The 18,378-nt window shown below is 48.9% G+C and overlaps 1 protein-coding gene across 1 annotated transcript; it reads right to left on the bottom strand.

The window, feature by feature from the left end:
- Positions 1-1,470: 1,470 nt before the first annotated feature.
- On the bottom strand, positions 1,471-14,857 carry LOC310809898 (uncharacterized protein). The gene is made up of 5 exons (XM_083677418.1): positions 14,473-14,857; positions 5,475-5,783; positions 3,817-4,182; positions 3,103-3,312; positions 1,471-3,033 (listed from the first exon to the last, which is right to left on the bottom strand). The coding sequence occupies exons 1-5, from the start codon at positions 14,822-14,824 to the stop codon at positions 2,777-2,779; spliced, it is 1,494 nt and encodes a 497-aa protein (XP_083533544.1). The 5' UTR covers positions 14,825-14,857; the 3' UTR covers positions 1,471-2,776.
- Between the last annotated feature and the right edge of the window lie 3,521 nt (positions 14,858-18,378).

Here is an 18,378-nt window from a genome sequence, read left to right as displayed (position 1 = left end):
CACGCATAACATACATATTTTATCCAAAGCGACTTACATTGCAGTGACTGCATACATTTTTAATATGGTCCCAGCGGGAATCGAACCCACAACCTAAGCGTTGTTAGTGCCATGCTCTACCAACGGAGCCACAGGGGACCAGACTATTCCTTCTCCATCCACCAGGGGGAGTGGAGGAGGGCACACCTCCTAGAGATACCGTGACGCATCATCATCAGAAACAACAGCCACAGAAACAGGCTTCCCTGAGGAAGACTAGATCATTCCAGTGGACTCACGGGGAAAAGTTAGGAGGAGTATAATTAGTTTTTTAATTTTAATTTTTTTTTGCCCATCCATCGATCGTTGAGTGAAGTACCAACACCTTCAAACTAATTTAAGGTACGTAACTAACTGTCAAGTGGCTTGACCACACACACACGACACACGTAACATTGGCCACACGTGACATGTAACATTAGCATAACCTGGATGTACACACACAGTATTGCTGGTTAGTCATGCTTTGTGTTGCCACAAGCTACAGACCAGGGGAGGCTGATGGGGGGGTAGAAATCGGAGGACAGGCTCATTGTAATGCATGGAACGGAATAAGGAATTATATTAAACGTGTGGTATCAAACTTTCCTCATCCCATGCATTACAATGAGCCCGTCCTCCAATTTCTACCTCCACCAACCTCCTCTGTTGCAGACGTACGTACGTTATCTACCAAGAGACAAAGCACAATCAAACAAGGAAGACGCTACGACACCTAAAGAGTCTGGGGGAGGCTCTAGAGAAGAGTTGACCCCCTCTGAAGAGTCTGGGGGAGGCTCTAGAGAAGAGTTGACCCCCTCTGAAGAGTCTGGGGGAGGCTCTAGAGAATAGTTTTCCCCTCTGAAAGACAGCCGAGAAGGGCAGAGAGATATCCTGCCAACCCAGATCAGATATTCCCCATTGCTGTATCTGGAGCTAGATAATGAAGCTGATGAAAGCCGTGTATCCATGTTGCTACACTTCCATGTGATGCATGATGATAGAAAGAGCGGTCCCGCTCCGTAGCAAGGGAAGGGGGGATCCTATCCCCTTCCAATATCCCCTTCCACCGAGTCAACAAAAAAAAAAAACATTCCGGTATGAAGGGTATCCCACAATTCATTGCAATTCCAACACCACGCCTCTTCCCTTGCATTTTCAATGCAATTCAAAGATGTCTGGCAAAGGCTCACTGGATAGGAGGGAGACAGGGAAGGGGTTGTGTCAATTTGGAATGGAAGGGGCCCTGGGTGTTCACCAATCCCCCACCCCCTCCCTTTCTCTCCCTCCTCCCTGTCTGTCTGTCTGTCCCGTCCCCCGTCTCTCCCTCCTCCCTGTCTGTCTGTCTGTCCCGTCCCCCGTCTCTCCCTCCTTCCTGTCTTTCCCCCCTCGCTGCTGTCATCAGGATCCCTCTACAGAGGGTGACACCCGTGATGTCATCATTATATCATCATCATCGTCGCCACACAGCTAGCAAGCTGTTAGCACGTTGACATCGTCATTGGCCAGGAGGGGGCGAGGTGGTCTTGCGAGGTCTGTCTGGAGTAAATAGTAAAATTGCACTGTCGTGTTCGGAATCTGTGGTTCATCAGCTTCATACGACTCAGAAAAAGGGTCACCCGGGTAACCGTCCCTTCAAGAGATCTGGTTGGTGGAGGAGGTATTTGTGGTCGAAAGAGAGGAAATAAAATACTGCCAGTGAGGACCGTAGGATAGTGAGAAGAATGAAGGTAGAGGAATCCCTGGATTGTCCGTTCCGTTGCTCAGTCCAGACTGTACAGAGGTTCACATTCAGAGGAAAGCAAGACAAACACGTCCTCTGCTACAAGAGTGAGTGGCTGGGTCCGAAACCCCCACTGTTAGCCCGGTGAGCTAGAGGCTAGGCATAAGCTCAGGGGAGCTCACGCAAGTCTTTTGCTCTCAGGCAACATGTCACGTAAGCATGTTTCACCGGACCACCATTTTTCTGTTATATAGGCTTATATAGGTGTGTGTGTGTGTGTGTGTGTGTGTGTTGTGATTCACATTCAACTTCAGACAATGTCTCTGTCACTGAACATTTCTGATTCTTAAAAATGAGTTTTTCTTTTTTTTGTCTTTTTTTTTTTTTTTTTTCTCCATTTGAGGCTACAGCCCACTAAACACATTCTGGCCCTTAACGGTAGCAAATAAAGTCTCGACTTAAAATAATAAAGCACAAAAAAGATCCAAAGATTGATATTCCAAAAATGTAATAAAAAAAAGTCTGTTGAGTAAACTAAAAAAGAGCACTTAAAAAGGTCACTTCATTGTGACCTGTTGTGACACACTACACTGTTGCATGCTGTACACTGTATGCTAGCTCGGCTATGGCTAGCTAGTCTATGGCTAGCTAGTCTGTTAACCACTAGCTAATCTATACCAAACCACTACTCCAGCGAGATCCAATCCCTAACGACTTTGACAAAATAATCACCATGTCACCACGTTTAAGAATTAAAAATGGAGGTAACAAAACAATAACAACTACACAGGCTGCTAAACTATCCAACACCAAGATGGCTGACATCAGCTGGCATTACCTTCACAATCTGCCCCTTCTGATATGGCTTTGACTGACTATCTGACTGACTGTCTGATTGAGAGAGTGACTGACTGGTTGACTGACTGTGTGAGAGATATGAACTGTCTGACTGACTGACTCTCTTATTTCTGCTCCATCCTTCCCTCCTTCCTTCCTTCTCTTCTCTGTTCCCTTCTCTCCATCCTGCTCCTCCTCTCAGGACTTCTTCCCCATGTGTGTTCTGAGGTGCGCCTGCAGCCGTGAAGTCTGGGAGAAGCGTTTGCCGCAGTCCGGGCAGCGCAGCGCCGAGGCCGGCGTCGCCGCGACGACGACGTGCGTCTGCTGTTGGTGCGCCCTCAGGAGCGGAGCGCGGCTGAACTTCTTGCCGCACTCTCGACACTCGTGGGCCTTCCTCCCTTTCAGCGCCTGCACGCCCTTCACCTTTACCCGCCCTTTATCCCCCTCCTCCTCTTCTTCTTCGCCGCCGCCGCCACCCTCCTCCTCATCTTCCTCCTCCTCTTCCTTATCCTCCTCTTCCTCGCGTCTCTTCAGTGGAGGCGGGGATAGGCAGCTCTGGTTGGGTGACTCGGCGACGGCGACGGCGGCGGAGGACGTGGCCTCAGGGAGGGCGGGGAGCGTGTCCATGGTTACGCCGTTGCCGCCGTCGCCCTCGTCGTCCTCCAGCAGCTGAGCAGGCAGCGTCAGGAGGCGGTGGAGCATCGAGGACGGAGACCTGAGCTGAGAGTCGTCACCTGGAGGGGGCGGGGGGGGGAGAGAGGGAGTGAAAGAGAGAGAGAGGGGGGGGGGGGGGAGAGAGAGGGAGTGAAAGAGAGAGAGGGGGGGAGAGAGAGAGAGAGAGGGGGGGAGAGAGAGAGAGAGGGGGGGGAGAGAGAGAGAAAGAGTGAAACAGATAATGAGCAATTGAAACTGACTATAAAAGGGGAAGTCCCCTCAGATTGACTCAGGAGGATTAATGAAGCTTCTAACGCTCTCACACACTAACACACTCTCACACACTCACACACACTCTCACACACTCTCACACACTCTCACACACTAACACACACTAACACACACTAACACACACTCTCACACACACTAACACACACTCTCACACACTCTCACACACTGACACACACTAACACACACTAACACACACTAACACACACTCTCACACACACTCTCACACACTGACACACACTGACACACACATCACTGGCCTCCAACCACCTCCGGGTCCCCCCCCGTTGGCTGACCTGTGGTGCAGAGTGTGGAGGCCGGGGGGTGGGTGTCCGGGGGGGACGACAGCACCTCCATCTCCTCCAGGGGCGTCCACTGGGGCTCCCGCTGGGGGCTGGTGGGAGACGGCTCCAGGTGCTCCCTGATCAGAGCGTTCAGGCTGGGGATGGAGCCCGACCCGAGGCCCAGGCCTAAGCCGAGGCCTAGCCCCACTCCCAGCCCCGGGCCGCCCTCCCCCTGGCCCTGCCACCCTTGGGCCCTCCCTCCCCCTGACGACAGCTCCTTGATCTGCAACACATCGCTGCACCACTTCTGACCAAACACCTTGTCGATGATGGGGACCCAGTCCTGCGCCATGCACAACACTGCCTGTCTGTCTGGGGCTGGGGGAGAGAGAGAGCGAGAGAGGGGGGGGGGGGGGGGAGGGAGAGAGAGAGAGAGAGGAGGGGGAGAGAGAGAGGGAGAGAGAGAGGGGGGGGGAGAGAGAGAGAGAAGAGGGGGAGAGAGAGAGACAAGTTGTGAGTACAGTACTCATTTACATGCACACAAATGCTATGAATATGCACGGCTGTCTATTGTACTGTGCTGTGTGTGTGTGTGTGTGTGTCTATTGTACTGTGCTGTGTGTGTGTGTCTATTTATACATCATAGCCGGAGGAAGATTATTTCAAAGACAGTTTTATATTGACCTGCATTCACTAACATCAACATCATCCCCATCCCCCGCCACCCTATTCCCCATTCGGTTCCATGCAATGAGCCCGTCCTCCAATTTCTACCTCCACCAGCCTCCCCTGGACTGCATCTACTACACATACCATGTACCATGGTCGACTACATCGAGGGCCTTATCCTAGTGTGAGATCTGCACACACAACTCTGACTGTCACAAACTGCAATGACAAGAAAAAACACTGCTCTAAATATATAAGTATATACATATAAACATAAATATATTGCGCTAAACATTGAATTATGTGCGCATTTCTCAAACTAGGATTGGGCCCTAAGAGATTGAACCAGCCCTGGTGTGGGGAGTGTGGTGTATGTGTGTGTGTGTGTGTGGTGTGTGTCGTGTGGTGTGTGTGTGTGTGTGTGTGTTGGGGTTGGAACAACATTTTGCGGTGACCACTACAGCAGCCCAGGATTAGGTGTAATACAGCCAACCAGCCAGCCAGCCAGCCAGCCAGCCAGCCAACCTGCCAACCAGCCAACCTGCCTGCCAACCAACCAGCCTGCCAACCAACCAGCCTGCCAACCAACCAGCCTGCCAACCTGCCAACCAACCAGCCTGCCAACCAGCCTGCCAGCCAGCCAACCAGCCTGCCAGCCAGCCAGCCAGCCTGCCAACACCACGGCTGCCTAGTAGAGAACAGGAGGGTTGTGTCTCCAGACTGCTGCTGTTAGAAGCCATAACCTGCATAGAGATTGTGATACAAAGCGTCTGGGACTATAGCTGAGGTGACCTGTTTGGTATGATTTCATCATGAATGGATTCCCTCTCCTGCCCGTCCCGTGCTTCAACACAGGCCAAAGTACTGACTACAGTCATTCTTGGAGGTTTCCCATGGGTAAGCCTTGGTTTCATGTTTTAAATTAAGTTGTGGTTCACCGTGGGTCCCTCAGACTGGAGCGCCACCTAGTGCACAGCAACGAGGTGAGTGAAACCTACTACCATTGGCCGTGTCCGTCTGACTCTTGCCCCGTGTGACCTTGGAGGGGATGACATCACCGGCGTCCTCCGACCCGCTGGGAGACGGCGCCGGGTCGTGGTCCGAGCCCCGCCTCCTGCTGGCCCCGCCCCTCCCGGGCTTCCCGGCCTCTGGTTGGCCGTCATGGCTGCGTAGGCGCTCCTCCAGCGCCGCGTGCTCGTTGTCCTTGTTTGTGATCTCCAGGAGGAGGTCGTCGAAGCTCGCCTCCACGATCTTTGTCAGCTCACACACGGCAAACTCCAGGACACGCTCCATCACTGTCTTTAACTGGCCTGGGGAGAGGGAGGGAGGGAGGGAGGGAGGGAGGGACGGGGGGAGGGGAGGGACGGAGGGAGGGGAGGGACGGAGGGGGGGGGGGGGGGGGGAGGGGAGGATAATAAAAAAAAAATACTTATGACAACGAAACACAAACACACACACGCACACACAAACACACACACACACACACACACACCATGCCCATTTGTAAACCTCCAGCTGCAGCCTCACACATGTTATGGCCATAACAACCTAATCCTCCCATCATTGAGCAGTTGGCACACACCAGGGTGACCCAGATTCTACCAGCCAACCAGGCCTGTTCATCTGCACATCGGCTGTGCGTGCAGTACATCACAGCTCCCAGTCTAGCCTACATATACGCACGCAAGCCATTTTAAATGTGTCTCGGTTTGCAAGCCCAGATCGAGCCCGCAAACAGTACGCAAGCCATTTTTAATGTGCCGTTTCAAATCTAAGTTAAAAAAACACAACAGTCGTTCACACAACAGAGCCGAACCGAGCCAGGACAAAGTGAAAGGGATATCCCGAGGCAGCACAGCACTTGGTTTGGGTCGGGCCTCTAGTTTGAGAAAGCCTCTGTGTGTGTGTGTGTTCTGTGTCTTTAGTCTGATTGAGAGAGAGGAGATGGGGGGGGGGGGGGAAGAGAGAGAGGGAGGCGATAGGGAGAGAGGGAGAGGAGAGAGGGGAGAGGGAGGGGAGAGACAGAGAGGAGAGAGAGAGAGAGAGGGAGGAAGGAGATAGGGAGAGGAGAGGGGGGAGAGACAGGAGAGAGGGAGAGGGGAGACAGGAGAGAGAGAGAGAGAGAGAGAGAGGGGGGAGACAGGAGACAGGAGAGAGGGAGAGGGGAGAGAACTACCAGGAAAGATGATGATGTTTATTAATAAAGTAGAAAATAAGGAAAAGATGTGCTCCACTCTAAATAAAGTTCAGCTTGATTAAAGTGTCTTTGGGGGCTGTAGCCTTCAGTCCGATGGTTGTGCCACAGACAGATTGAGAGCATCACCATCACCACACCGAAGAAGCAAACGACCCCATTAGATTACAGCTTTCCTCGTGCCAGATTCTGTCTGCACTGAATTGGTCTGTACACTGTTGCAGTGTACACAGATCTGAACGGTTTAAAACACGAGCACAGCAGGTTCTAAAAGCACCTCCACGGCGGTGGCCCTGAGGTCATAAACGAGAGCTCAGAGTAAATGGCGACCATCAAACCCCCCCACTGGTATAGGCTTGTGAAGCGATGATGAAGGGAATCATTTCTAATGCAATGAAGCAGCATTGTAGCCCAGATAGCTAGCTAGGCCACACCCCCCCCCCCCCCCCCCCCCCCAGGGTTAGCTAGGCCACACACCCCCCCCCCCCCAGGGTTAGCTAGGCCACACACCCCGGGTTAACGAGGCCACACACCCCGGGTTAACTAGGCCACACCCCCAGGGTTAACGAGGCCACACACCCCGGGTTAACTAGGCCACACCCCCAGGGTTAACGAGGCCACACACCCCGGGTTAACTAGGCCACACCCCCAGGGTTAACGAGGCCACACCCCCAGGGTTAACGAGGCCACACCCCCAGGGTTAACGAGGCCACAACCCTTCCCAACACATATACACTCACTGAACACTTTATTAGGAACACTATACTAATATTGGGTAGGGCCTCCCTTTATTAGGAACACTATACCAATACTGAGTAGGGCGTCTCTTTGCTCTCAAAACAGCCTCAATTCTTCATGGCATTGATTCCACAAAATGTTGGAAACATTCCTTTGAGATTCTGGTCCATGATGACATGATTGCATCACGCAATTCCTGACGATTTTTCAGGTGCTCTTTCAAGCTGTGAATATCCCATTCTATCACATCCCAAAGGTATTCTATTGGATTCAGATCCGGTGACTGGGAAGGCCACTGAAGAACACTGTCATGTTCATGAAACCAGTTTGAGACGACTTTTGTTTTGTGACATGGTGCATTATCATGCTGGAAGTAGCCATTAAATTGTGGCCATGAAGGGATGCACATGGTCAGCAACAATACTCAAAATAGGCTGTGGCATTCAAGCGATGATTGATTGGTATTAACGGTCCCAAAGTGTGCCAAGAAAACATTCCCCACACCCTTACACCACCTCCACCATGAGAAGGTGTACAGGTGTTCCTCCACCATGAGAAGGTGTACAGGTGTTCCTAATAAAGTGTTGGGTGAGTGTATATTCACCCATATGTTGCCTGCTAATTCATGAAGGGTGGCTATCGCTTTTCTCTTCTCTTCTTCGTCAGCCTTGAGAGGAAATGTGAAGAAATGTGAAGAAATGTGTGGGAAGGAAGGATTCCACTGTGACATTAAACTTGTAGATACTCACAGCGTGACATTCTACAGCTCTCTACTGGGGTCCTGAAGAGCGGTGTCCAAAGGGTTGTCACTGGGGTACAATCGTCTTTTAACTGTGATGCAGGTGATTGATGGTGATGACTATGTTGATAATGACACCCCAAAGTCATGAAGAAGTTTATTGAAACATAAAAACAACTACAACAGTGAATGTGGAAAGTAGCCAACTGTAAACTATTTGTAGTGGGGGTGGGGGGGGGGGGGGGGGTCGTCAATGGGGAAACTTGACTTCAGCACCCCAGTAGAGGGCCGTGGCTTCAGATTTCCAGGATTTTAACGCTTCCGGCGTGAGTACTTACAGTGCCTGTAGAAAGTCATCATACACCTTTGAAATAGTTACTATATTTGTCGTACAGCCTGAAATCAAAACCCATTAAAAAGAAATCTTATAGTACTTATATTATGGGTTAGGGGTCAGACACCTCACCTTAACCCTGAGGTAAAGTCCAGGAGACTCGGCCTAGCAAACCTCCAAACATTCCACTGTGGAAGTCACATCAGTTAGGCTACAACAGTCTCAGAATCAGAAGAACCAGAATCAGAACTCTAACGTTATGTTTGAAACATATTGTTGAGGAAATTAAATAAATGTTGAAGTAAATACAGCCTCCTGCGTGTAAACGACCCAATGCCTGCAGGACACTACACAAGTGTGCCCTTCCTCTTTCCAGCAAAAACAAACAGATGTGTGGTTTGTTATGAAGCAGCTCTTAACCAAATACAACGACACGCCGGCTCTCTAATCTCACCTATGGAAGAGAACTACCTGGACCCACGGGAACCATGGAGGGGGAGAGGGGGAGAAAGAGAGAGAAAGAGAAGGAGAGAGAGGGAGAGAGGGAGAGACAGAGAGCGAGAGAGAGAACTACCAGGACCTGACGGGCACCATGTTGGGAGAGAGGGGAGAGAGAGAGAGACAGGGAGCGCGGGAGAGAGGGAGAGAGGGGAGAGAGAGACAGGGAGCGCGGGAGAGAGGGGGAGAGAGGGAGACCTAGGATAATACTACTAGACTACTAATAAAGTTGAAGATCAGTTTGATTAAAGTGTCTTTGACCGAATAAGTCAATAACACAGCCAGCACACTCTGCAATAGAAAAATAAGAAAATGGTTTAATGCACAATCAGCATGGCAACAGTGTCATGTCTGCAAACATTATGTATATTCAAATGTATATAAGTCTATCAACCATGTTTACACAATGAGCAATTATAATTATCTTGTTTTGCAAACACACCGCGTTGGTTGCTAACGTGTCTAATTACCCAATCAGCCTATTTCTGTCTTCTTTCTGCCGATTTTCTTCTACAGCGTTGGAAGTGACTCATATCCTATGGTCCTTGTATGAGAGTGAGTGAGTGAGTGAGTGTGTGTGAGTGTGTATATATATGTATGTATGTGTGTGTGTGTGAGAGTGTGTGTATATATATATGTATGTATGTATGTATGTATGTGTGTGTGTGTGTGTGTGTGTGTGTGTGTGAGAGTGTGTGTATATATATGTATGCATGTGTGTGTGTGTGTGTGTGTTAATACCCTTCCACAGTGATTCTGCTGATTATGCATCAAACCTGTGCTGGCATCATGGACTTACTGATCAAGTCGACCAAAACACATATTGTTAATGCATGATTAGGTTTCCTGCTCCGTTCGTTAACATGGCCCGAGTAACTGAAGAACTTAATTTAAAAATCAGCTAATTTGATTCAAGCCCGATTTTGATAGCAGTAGAATTGTAAAACATCTGTCGGCGTTCTCCCCGAAGAGCTGTGCCACGCTGTGAACGTGGCGGCGCCGTGATGCAAACATAAACATTTCAAGGCAAACTAAACTATATATTTCGTAACGACAGAGAAACTGTCTTTGATCGCCGGCGACATCGACATATGTTTTAGCTGTATTTTTGGTGCCTTTTGACATGAATAAACACAAAGTCGGGTTTCGATAATGCAATCCAGGGCCACGCTGTTCAAAAATCCTGGGGAGAGCCCTGGACTGTAATCAGCTGAGCAACACTGAAGGCTTCATTGTCAGCACGGTCAGTTACTGGCAACATCTTTTAACATGCTGATACTCTCCAGGCCTCGGGCCTGCTCTGTTCTCTGTAGACATGGCTGAGAGCTGCTCCGCTGAGCAAATAAGCTGCGGAATCATGTAGATTACACCAGCGAAAGTCCTTGCTCAGTTGTTCCACACACGGGTCCCCGCATCCTCCACTCGTTTCCTGCTCCAAACCCACTGGGCGAGAAGATCTGGGCCTCCGACGCCTCTGGAGAAGGAAGCGATTGGAGGACGGAGGAGAGGACGTGAGGAGTTTCTAACAACTGAGAAAGGGCCCCAGCCTAGCCAGACAGAGTGAAATAGGTGTCCACGGAGATGCCTGGGCACAAATCTTCCTGTCGCCAGCACCGGAGGTGCGAGACGGCCACTGTGGGGAACTTCCATCTGAGCATGCTCTGTAGCCAAATTTACCCTTTTCTAAAAACCTCAGAGTATAAATAGCCGTTCTGCTGAGTCAGAGGAAGAGTTGTTATGCCTGTGGTGATGACAGACACACGCACACACACAGGCACACACACACACACAGGCACGCACGCACGCACGCACAAGCACACACATACCCCCACGCACGCACAAGCACACACACACACACCCCTACGCACGCACAAGCACACACAGGCACACACACACACCCCTACGCACGCACAAGCACACACCCCCCCTACGCGCACACAGGCGCACACACACCCCCCCCACGCACGCACAGGCACACACACACACACCCCTACACACGCACAGGCGCACACACACCCCCCCGCGCACACCCCCCCCCCCCGCGCACACCCCCCCCCCTGCGCACACCTACGCATGCACAGGCACACAGGCACTAAGGAGAGCTACCATGAGGTACGAATGCAGGTGTCTTGAAGATGTTAGGCTGTAGGTTGTAGTCGTGTCAACATCACTATGCAGCTACCTGTAGGAGTGTAGGTGGCTGGAAGGTGAACTACACTAGAAGCCTGTAGTGGAGTTTAAGTTCCGCTGTAGACTGAAAACCCATCTCTTCCCATCTTAAACAGTCCCTCCTAAAGACCGCTTCACCCTCACTACCCCCCCAATACTACCCCTAACCCCAACCCCGAGACCTCTTCACCCTCACTACCCCCCCAATACTACCCCTAACCCCAACCCCGAGACCTCTTCACCCTCACTACCCCCCCAATACTACCCCTAACCCCAACCCCGAGACCTCTTCACCCTCACTACCCCCCCAATACTACCCCTAACCCCAACCCCGAGACCTCTTCACCCCTGCTACCCCCCTGTACGTTCTTTCCTGCTAATAAAATATATTGTAATATATATATATATATATATATATATATATCACCTACTGGCATTACGACTGCCAATGGCCCCTGGTCTGAGCATTGATTACTTTGTCTTATGATGACTGTTGGATAGATGATTCACTTACTTAAACAAATGTATTGTTGTAAGTCGCTTTGGATAAAGGTGTCTGCTAAATGCCATAAATATAAATGTAAATGTAAGTTGACCCCACACCCACACAGCAAGAAGAGCTATTTGTGAGGTATACAGGCAGATAAGTAGTATTATTGTTGTGGTCCTCTGTGGCTCAGTTGGTAGAGCATGGCGCCAACAACGCTTAGGTTGTGGGTTTGATTCCTGCTGGGACCATATATACTGAAATGTATGCACTCACTGCAGTGTAGGTCGCTGAGGTCAGATAAATGGCATATATAGATATATATAGTATTAGAACTAGGACTGAAGCGGAGTGACAACAACCTCTGTAAGAGGAGGTAGCTACTTCGCCAGTGGAGAGAGGCATAGGCCTACTGTATACTAGTGCTGCTGTGTGACACACACACACACACACACACACACACTATAAGAAGACTAGAGCCTAGGTACAGTCGGCGTGTGTGTGTGTGTGTGTGATAACCTTCAGATGACGCCAGAATAGTGGGAGTGTGTGTGTGTGTGTGTGTGTCTGTCTCTCTCTCCGGACTACAAATGCCAGAATTAACGGTCACAGCATCAAAATGGCCTCTGTACCACAACACAGAGAGAGGCTGGCATGGCAACACAGAATCAGGGTCCACAGACCGACCTTCCCACACTCCCATTCAAATCAACAGTCTTTGACAGCCAGCCTACCGGCCGCCGGTCTGTCCTCCTTAGAACGCGCGCGGGGGGGGGGTTCCATGGATGACTGTGATTGGCTGAGTGTGTGTGAATGGCAGTGTTCCCAGGTCTGCTGTGATGTCACTGGGGGTTGAGGAGGGAGAGAGAGGCCCTCAACAACAATAGCATCACCGCCACCACCCTGCCCTGCCACCCACTCACAGCACACACACCTCTGTATACCCTCAGCTGTAGAGAGAGAGAGTGTGTGTGTGTGTGTGTGTGTGTGTGTGCACCTGCCTGTGTGTGTGTGTGTGTGTGTGTGCGCGTCATGTGTGCGTGTGTGTCGTGTGAAGACTGACATTTCTATTCACTCTGTTGCTTTGAGAAGAAACCCCAATAGACCACAAACAGCTATACACAGTGGTGTTCCAACGGTAACACGGCGTCAAAATGGCCTCTGTGCCACAACACACACACAGAGAGAGAGGCTGGCATGGCAACATAGAATCTGGGTCCACAGGCCGACCTTCCCACACTCCCATTGAAAACAGCCAGAGCGGCGGCCATCTTTAGTGTCCCAGGCCAGACTGCCATGGTCTGAGGGGTGTGCCTCCTATTCTATGCATGGCCATATGCTAAGCGCAGCAGAGGGACTCAAGCCTCTGCATTGTCCAAAATGTGCAAATTGAGTTGAAGGCCTGCCAACAGTCAGAGCCAGGGGGGTTTAGGGTATAATAAAGCCCCCCCCCCCCCGACACACACACACACACACACACACACAGGCATACACACACACACACACACACACACACACACAAAATCCCCCTCTTCCCCAAAATGAGTGTGGTTTCCATGGATGACTGTGATTGGCTGAGTGTGTGTGAATGGCAGTGTTCCCAGGTCTGCTGTGATGTCACTGGGGGTTGAGGAGGGAGAGAGAGGCCCTCAACAACAATAGCATCACCACCACCACCCTGCCCTGCCATCCACTCACAGCACACACACCTCTGTATACCCTCAGCTGTAGAGTGTGTGTGTGTGTGTGTGTGTGTGTGTGTGTGCGTGCGTCTGCCTGTGGATGTGTGTGTGTGTGCGTGCGTATGCACCTGCCTGTGTTTGCATGTGGATGTGTGTGTGTGTGTGTGTGTGTAGGGGTGAAGACTGACATTTCAATTCACTCTGTTGCTTTGAGAAGAAACCCCTATATATATATATATATATATATATATATATATATATATATATATATATATATATATGCCATTTAGCTGATGCTTTTATCCAAAGCGACTTACATTGCTGTGAGTGCACACATTTCTCAGTATATATATGGTCCCAGCGGGAATCAAACCCACAACCTTAGCGTTGTTAACGCCATGCTCTACCAACTGAGGCACAGTTGGAGGACCTTATAGACCACAAACAGCTATACGCAGTGGTGTTATAAGAGGGGTGTGTGTGTGTGTGTGTGTGTGTGTGTGTGTGTGTGTGTGTGTTATAGAATAAGGGAAATTAATGAGAATGAATGCCTTCAGTCAGAAACTAGCAGGAACAACAAGGCTGACGACATGCTTAGACACTGTATCAAATGTGTGCCCCTCGTCACAATGGAACTGGCTACAAAGCAGCTACAGACAGCAAATTGGCTAATTGAATCTTGTGAAGTGTATCAGCCCTTGAGACACAAGAAACAATTGTTGTGTGTGTGTGTGTGTGTGTGTGTGTGTGTGTGTACAGACACTAGGTCTCATTCTTTTATGAGACCAGAATAGTGTGTGTAAAAAAGAGCCTGATGTCAAACAGATGCCAGAAAGTTAGTCGAGTTGGTCACACACACAACTTATGACATTGATTATCATTAAGTCCAGTAATATGGAATAACAATGTGCCATAATAAGAAGTCGACTGTGTTTATAATAACGTTATCGACACTTGCCGTCCTATGCGGATACGTACAAGCAAAACACTGTTGCTTTGTCCTGTTTTCCAAAGCTTCGCCACAACATGTAAGTCGAGACTGTCCTGTCTATACATTCTGCCTTACACGGGATTACGTAACGTTACCCCATTGCATGCTTTCATAAGTCTTGGTGTGTGCTAGCGTGTAGCGTGTGTGTGCGTTTCTGCTGATCTTACCCACGACTCGTCCTTTCTGCTCCAGTCTTCGCGTGTCTGCGTGCACGCAACGATCGCTGCTCTGGCTGGGGGTGTGTGGCTCGTGCTTTGTTCTGTCTCTGGCCGCGTTGTCTTCCCGGGCGCCGTTGACCGCGGATCCGTTTTCTACCCTGCCTTTACATTGAAACTCCCGTGATTGAAGCTTTAACTTTAGCCGTTGGTTTTCTTGCTCTTTGACGGCCGTTTCCAACAGCATAGAATTCAAGCTGGCGCCGACGGTCTTGCTTATTTCCTGGACCGCGAGTTGCACTACTTGCTCCAGCACAGACTCGAGCTGCCCTTGGAAAAACGAAATGTACACGGCGCCGTTCATGATTTCGTCCGCTTTGGTGTAACAACTCTTTCATTCTTCTTCCCTCCCCCTCAAAATATTAAAAAATAGACAAGTCAGCAGCGCAGAACTGATTGAAAGAGCTCTAACTACACTACCTCCTCTATCAACGCATCATATGTACACCCCTTGGATGCTACCGTACTGACATGTGTGTGAACGCAAACATATTTCCCCCATCTCATGGCAAACGGGACACAGCAGTCGGCCACATGTAGGCACGCCATTTTACTGTAATGACAACGCTCTTCATTCATCCCTGTCATTCTGAAACAGTCAGTGGCAAAGCTGACACATTACATGCATTTCATTTGAGCATTTGATCGTCTTACAGCACTCATGTTATAAAAATCTTATAACAATGAAGTCTTATTTTTAAAAATGTTTATATTAAATATGTGTTGTTTGTTGTTTACTTGACATTTTATGATCACAATGCAGGTTTTCATCATGTGACCAAGATACACGGGTATTACATGTGTATTTCAATTGGCCTAGGCCTATCTAGTGTATCTATATGATATGATAAGAATAATGCACAGGAATAAGTGATTTATTGGCAGAGATCAATCTATTAATAAATGAAAAAGTGAAAACACTCTGTTGTCGTTTTCATACAATTGCTTTACATGTATTGTCCTGCAGAGTCACTACGTATCTTCCGTCGTAGATTGAAGACCCATCTCTTCAGGCTACATCTTAACTGCCCCTCCTAAAGACCTCTTCATCCCCACTATCCCCAAATTAATATTTAAAAAAGAAAAAAGAAAGTAATTCTTCCTTCTTCTAGCATTGTGACTGCCAATAGCCCCTGGTCCTAGCATAGATTACTTTTTCTTATGATGGCTGATGGATAGATGATTCACTTACTTAGACAAATGTATTTGTTGTAAGTCGCTTTGGATAAAGGCGTCTGCTAAATGCCATAAATGTAAATGTAAAATGTAAGGTCCCGCTAAACTGCCTCTATGTCCAGCTACAGCCCAGAATGAACCCACTGCATCCACACACAGGCCTACTTAAACACACACGACATGAAACCAAAGCAAACACATTTAACACAGCAGAGAAACATTGTTTTTTTATTCATGAAAAGCACACAGCAGCTGCAGGGAGTGAGAGGAGTCAGCCACACTGCAGTCAAGGATGGGGGCAAAAGTCATTGTTTGTGTTAGAAATCTCTTAAGCTGAGGCTTATTTTGTGAGCTCAAGGCAATTGAACGCAGCCTCCGTCACGTAAACCTCAGATCTGGAGCAGGGAGGGAGGCTGCCCGGAGGTAGAAATCGGAGGACGGGCTCATTGTAGTTCCGTTCCACGTCCTCCGATTTCTACCTCCAGCAGCCTCCCCTGGTCTGATCCCTGCTGGGGCTCAGGAATCACTCATATCAGATCAAACTGGGACTGCTTGTTGTTGTGGCTGTAATGAGTGTGTTCAGCAAGAGGCCACTGGTTGGAAATGACGGCACCGTTGTTTAAACTGGCATGATGATGTTTCTATATGCAACTTGATGTGTTATTACAATATTATAATGCTAATAATTCCCTGAACAAATTTCCCATTTTTGCTATCATCATAAATATAGGCTATAAAAACCTTATGGCCAAGTAGAATTATATATATATATATATAATAAAATAGGGCATTATAAAATAGGGCATTAATCTGTTTTGGGTTTTACAATTCAGAATTAGGTTCCTTTTCATCATCAGGCCCTTCTTGTTCACACTCTCAACAAAGCTAACCAGAGGATCCCTCCTAGTCGCCATTACAAATTCCAATGTCTTCTGATACAGTAGGAACTTAAAACATAAAATAAAAAATAATAACGCCGTAGAAACCACAGGAGCGTGGTGTGTGTCCTTCAGTCCACTGAAACAGTAAGAGTGACACGCCCCCCTACTCAACTAAAATATATTGCGCTTTCCCCCCAACAACACGGTAAAAAAACAACCGTTCTCAACACAATCCGACCGGAAGGCGGGGTTAGGATCATGGCAGATCACTGCTCTGCCCCTTCTTTGTTGTGAGGCTTTGGCGAGCTTTGAGCTGGCCACGTTTGATTGCCGCTGACTGCAGAACCGTAGGAAGCCTGTCAGCCCCGAAATGTGCCGCATGGGGGCTGGATTTATACAGGCAATAAAGGAAATCCCGCTCCTCCATTCCCTGCCGTGGAATCGCGTGTTGAAACGGGCCTCGTTTTATAATCCCATTGTTACCTACAAGGCAAGCCCCCTCCACCGCTACCGTGGTGCGTCAAAAACAACACGTCTCCGTCTAGTTCCTTTATGCAATCGGTCGTGGAAAGGAGGGGTGTGTAAGTGGGAAAGGAGGGGGCTTAGTCCCCGGCGCCGAGTAGCCAAGGTAGAGAGGGTGTCTCTGTTAGCGCTGAAGGAGAGGTTGTGTCCGTGACGTGGACAGGCCAGGCCAGGCCAGGGAAGGCAGAGTTTGGGGGTGAATGTGAAGCAGGCTATTGAGGTTTTGGGAGGAGGGCGTTCTCCCTATTTCAATTTGCCATTTAAGTAGGAGGAGCAGCGGTAAACTAACTCGCCAGACAGGACATTTTTATTGGGGTCAAATTAGCCCAGGGCCTACTTATTTTATTGTCATGAACTTTTAATAAGATGTAATAGCCTTTGGGACATCCTTTTCCCAAACTCATTTGAAGAGATAGCACAGGGCGGGGATAGTACTGTGTGATTAGCCGGGACTCTCTTACTCTAACCACAGCTACATGTTGGAAACTGCATGAGGAAGTGACTCCACTCCACTATAGATTATATAGGGTGAAGCTGTAAATAGCCTAATGAAGTAGTGTGTGTGCATGTGTGTGTGTGTGTGTGTGTGTGTGTGTGCATGCATATGTTTGTGTGTGTGTGTGTGTGTGTGTGCACATGCATATGTTTGTGTGTGTGTGTGTGCGTGTGCATGTGTGTGTGTGCATGTGTTTGTGTGTGTGTGCACATACATATGTTTGTCTGTGTGTGTGTGTGTTTGTCTGTGTGTGTGTGTGTGTGTCTGTGTCTGTGTGTGTGTGTCTGTCTGTGTGTGTCTGTGTGTGTGTTTGTCTGTCTGTGTGTGTGTTTGTCTGTCTGTGTCTGTGTGTGTGTGTGTGTTTGTCTGTGTGTGTGTGTGTGTGTGTGTGTGTGTGTGGACCATGCTTTAGGTTACAACTGTGAGGATAGCTAGTGCATTATTTAGTACTATGTAGGCCTTTAGAACGTATCTGATCCTCACAGGAGAATATCCAGAACCGGATCAATACAAACTCACATGGTGCTCACTGCTCACGTCTGCCTGCTGAATGGAAGGGAAGGACTGCCTTGTGTTTAAACATTTACCCTGCGAGACACGGTTAGATGTGAGCCTATGTCCCTTCTGGGCGGTGTGCAGGTCAACCTGTTATTGACAACATACATGTATCATGTTTACATGTATGAGTTATGACACTGTATTATTATTATTATTATTATTAAACTGAAACAGAAAAACTAACAATGCACTATTAACAACAAAGAAGACGACGATGGGAAAGCC

Source organism: Argentina silus, assembly GCF_951799395.1.
Source record: "Argentina silus genome assembly, chromosome: 9".
In the NCBI taxonomy this organism is placed as follows: Eukaryota; Metazoa; Chordata; class Actinopteri; order Argentiniformes; family Argentinidae; genus Argentina; species Argentina silus.
The sequence above is the reverse complement of the archived record's forward strand: the minus strand, read 5'-3'. Positions and strand labels throughout refer to the sequence as shown.

Coding starts and splice junctions, on each gene's coding strand:
- LOC310809898 (XM_083677418.1), bottom strand. CDS start 14,824: ATGAACGGCGCCGTGTACATTTCGTTTTTCCAAGGGCAGCTCGAGTCT. Junction 3,313..3,816: donor CTCCACACTCTGCACCACAG/GTCAGCCAACGG, acceptor CGCCCCCTCCAG/GTGACGACTCTCAGCTCAGG. Junction 3,034..3,102: donor CCCGCCTCCACTGAAGAGAC/GCGAGGAAGAGG, acceptor GCGGCGAAGAAG/AAGAGGAGGAGGGGGATAAA.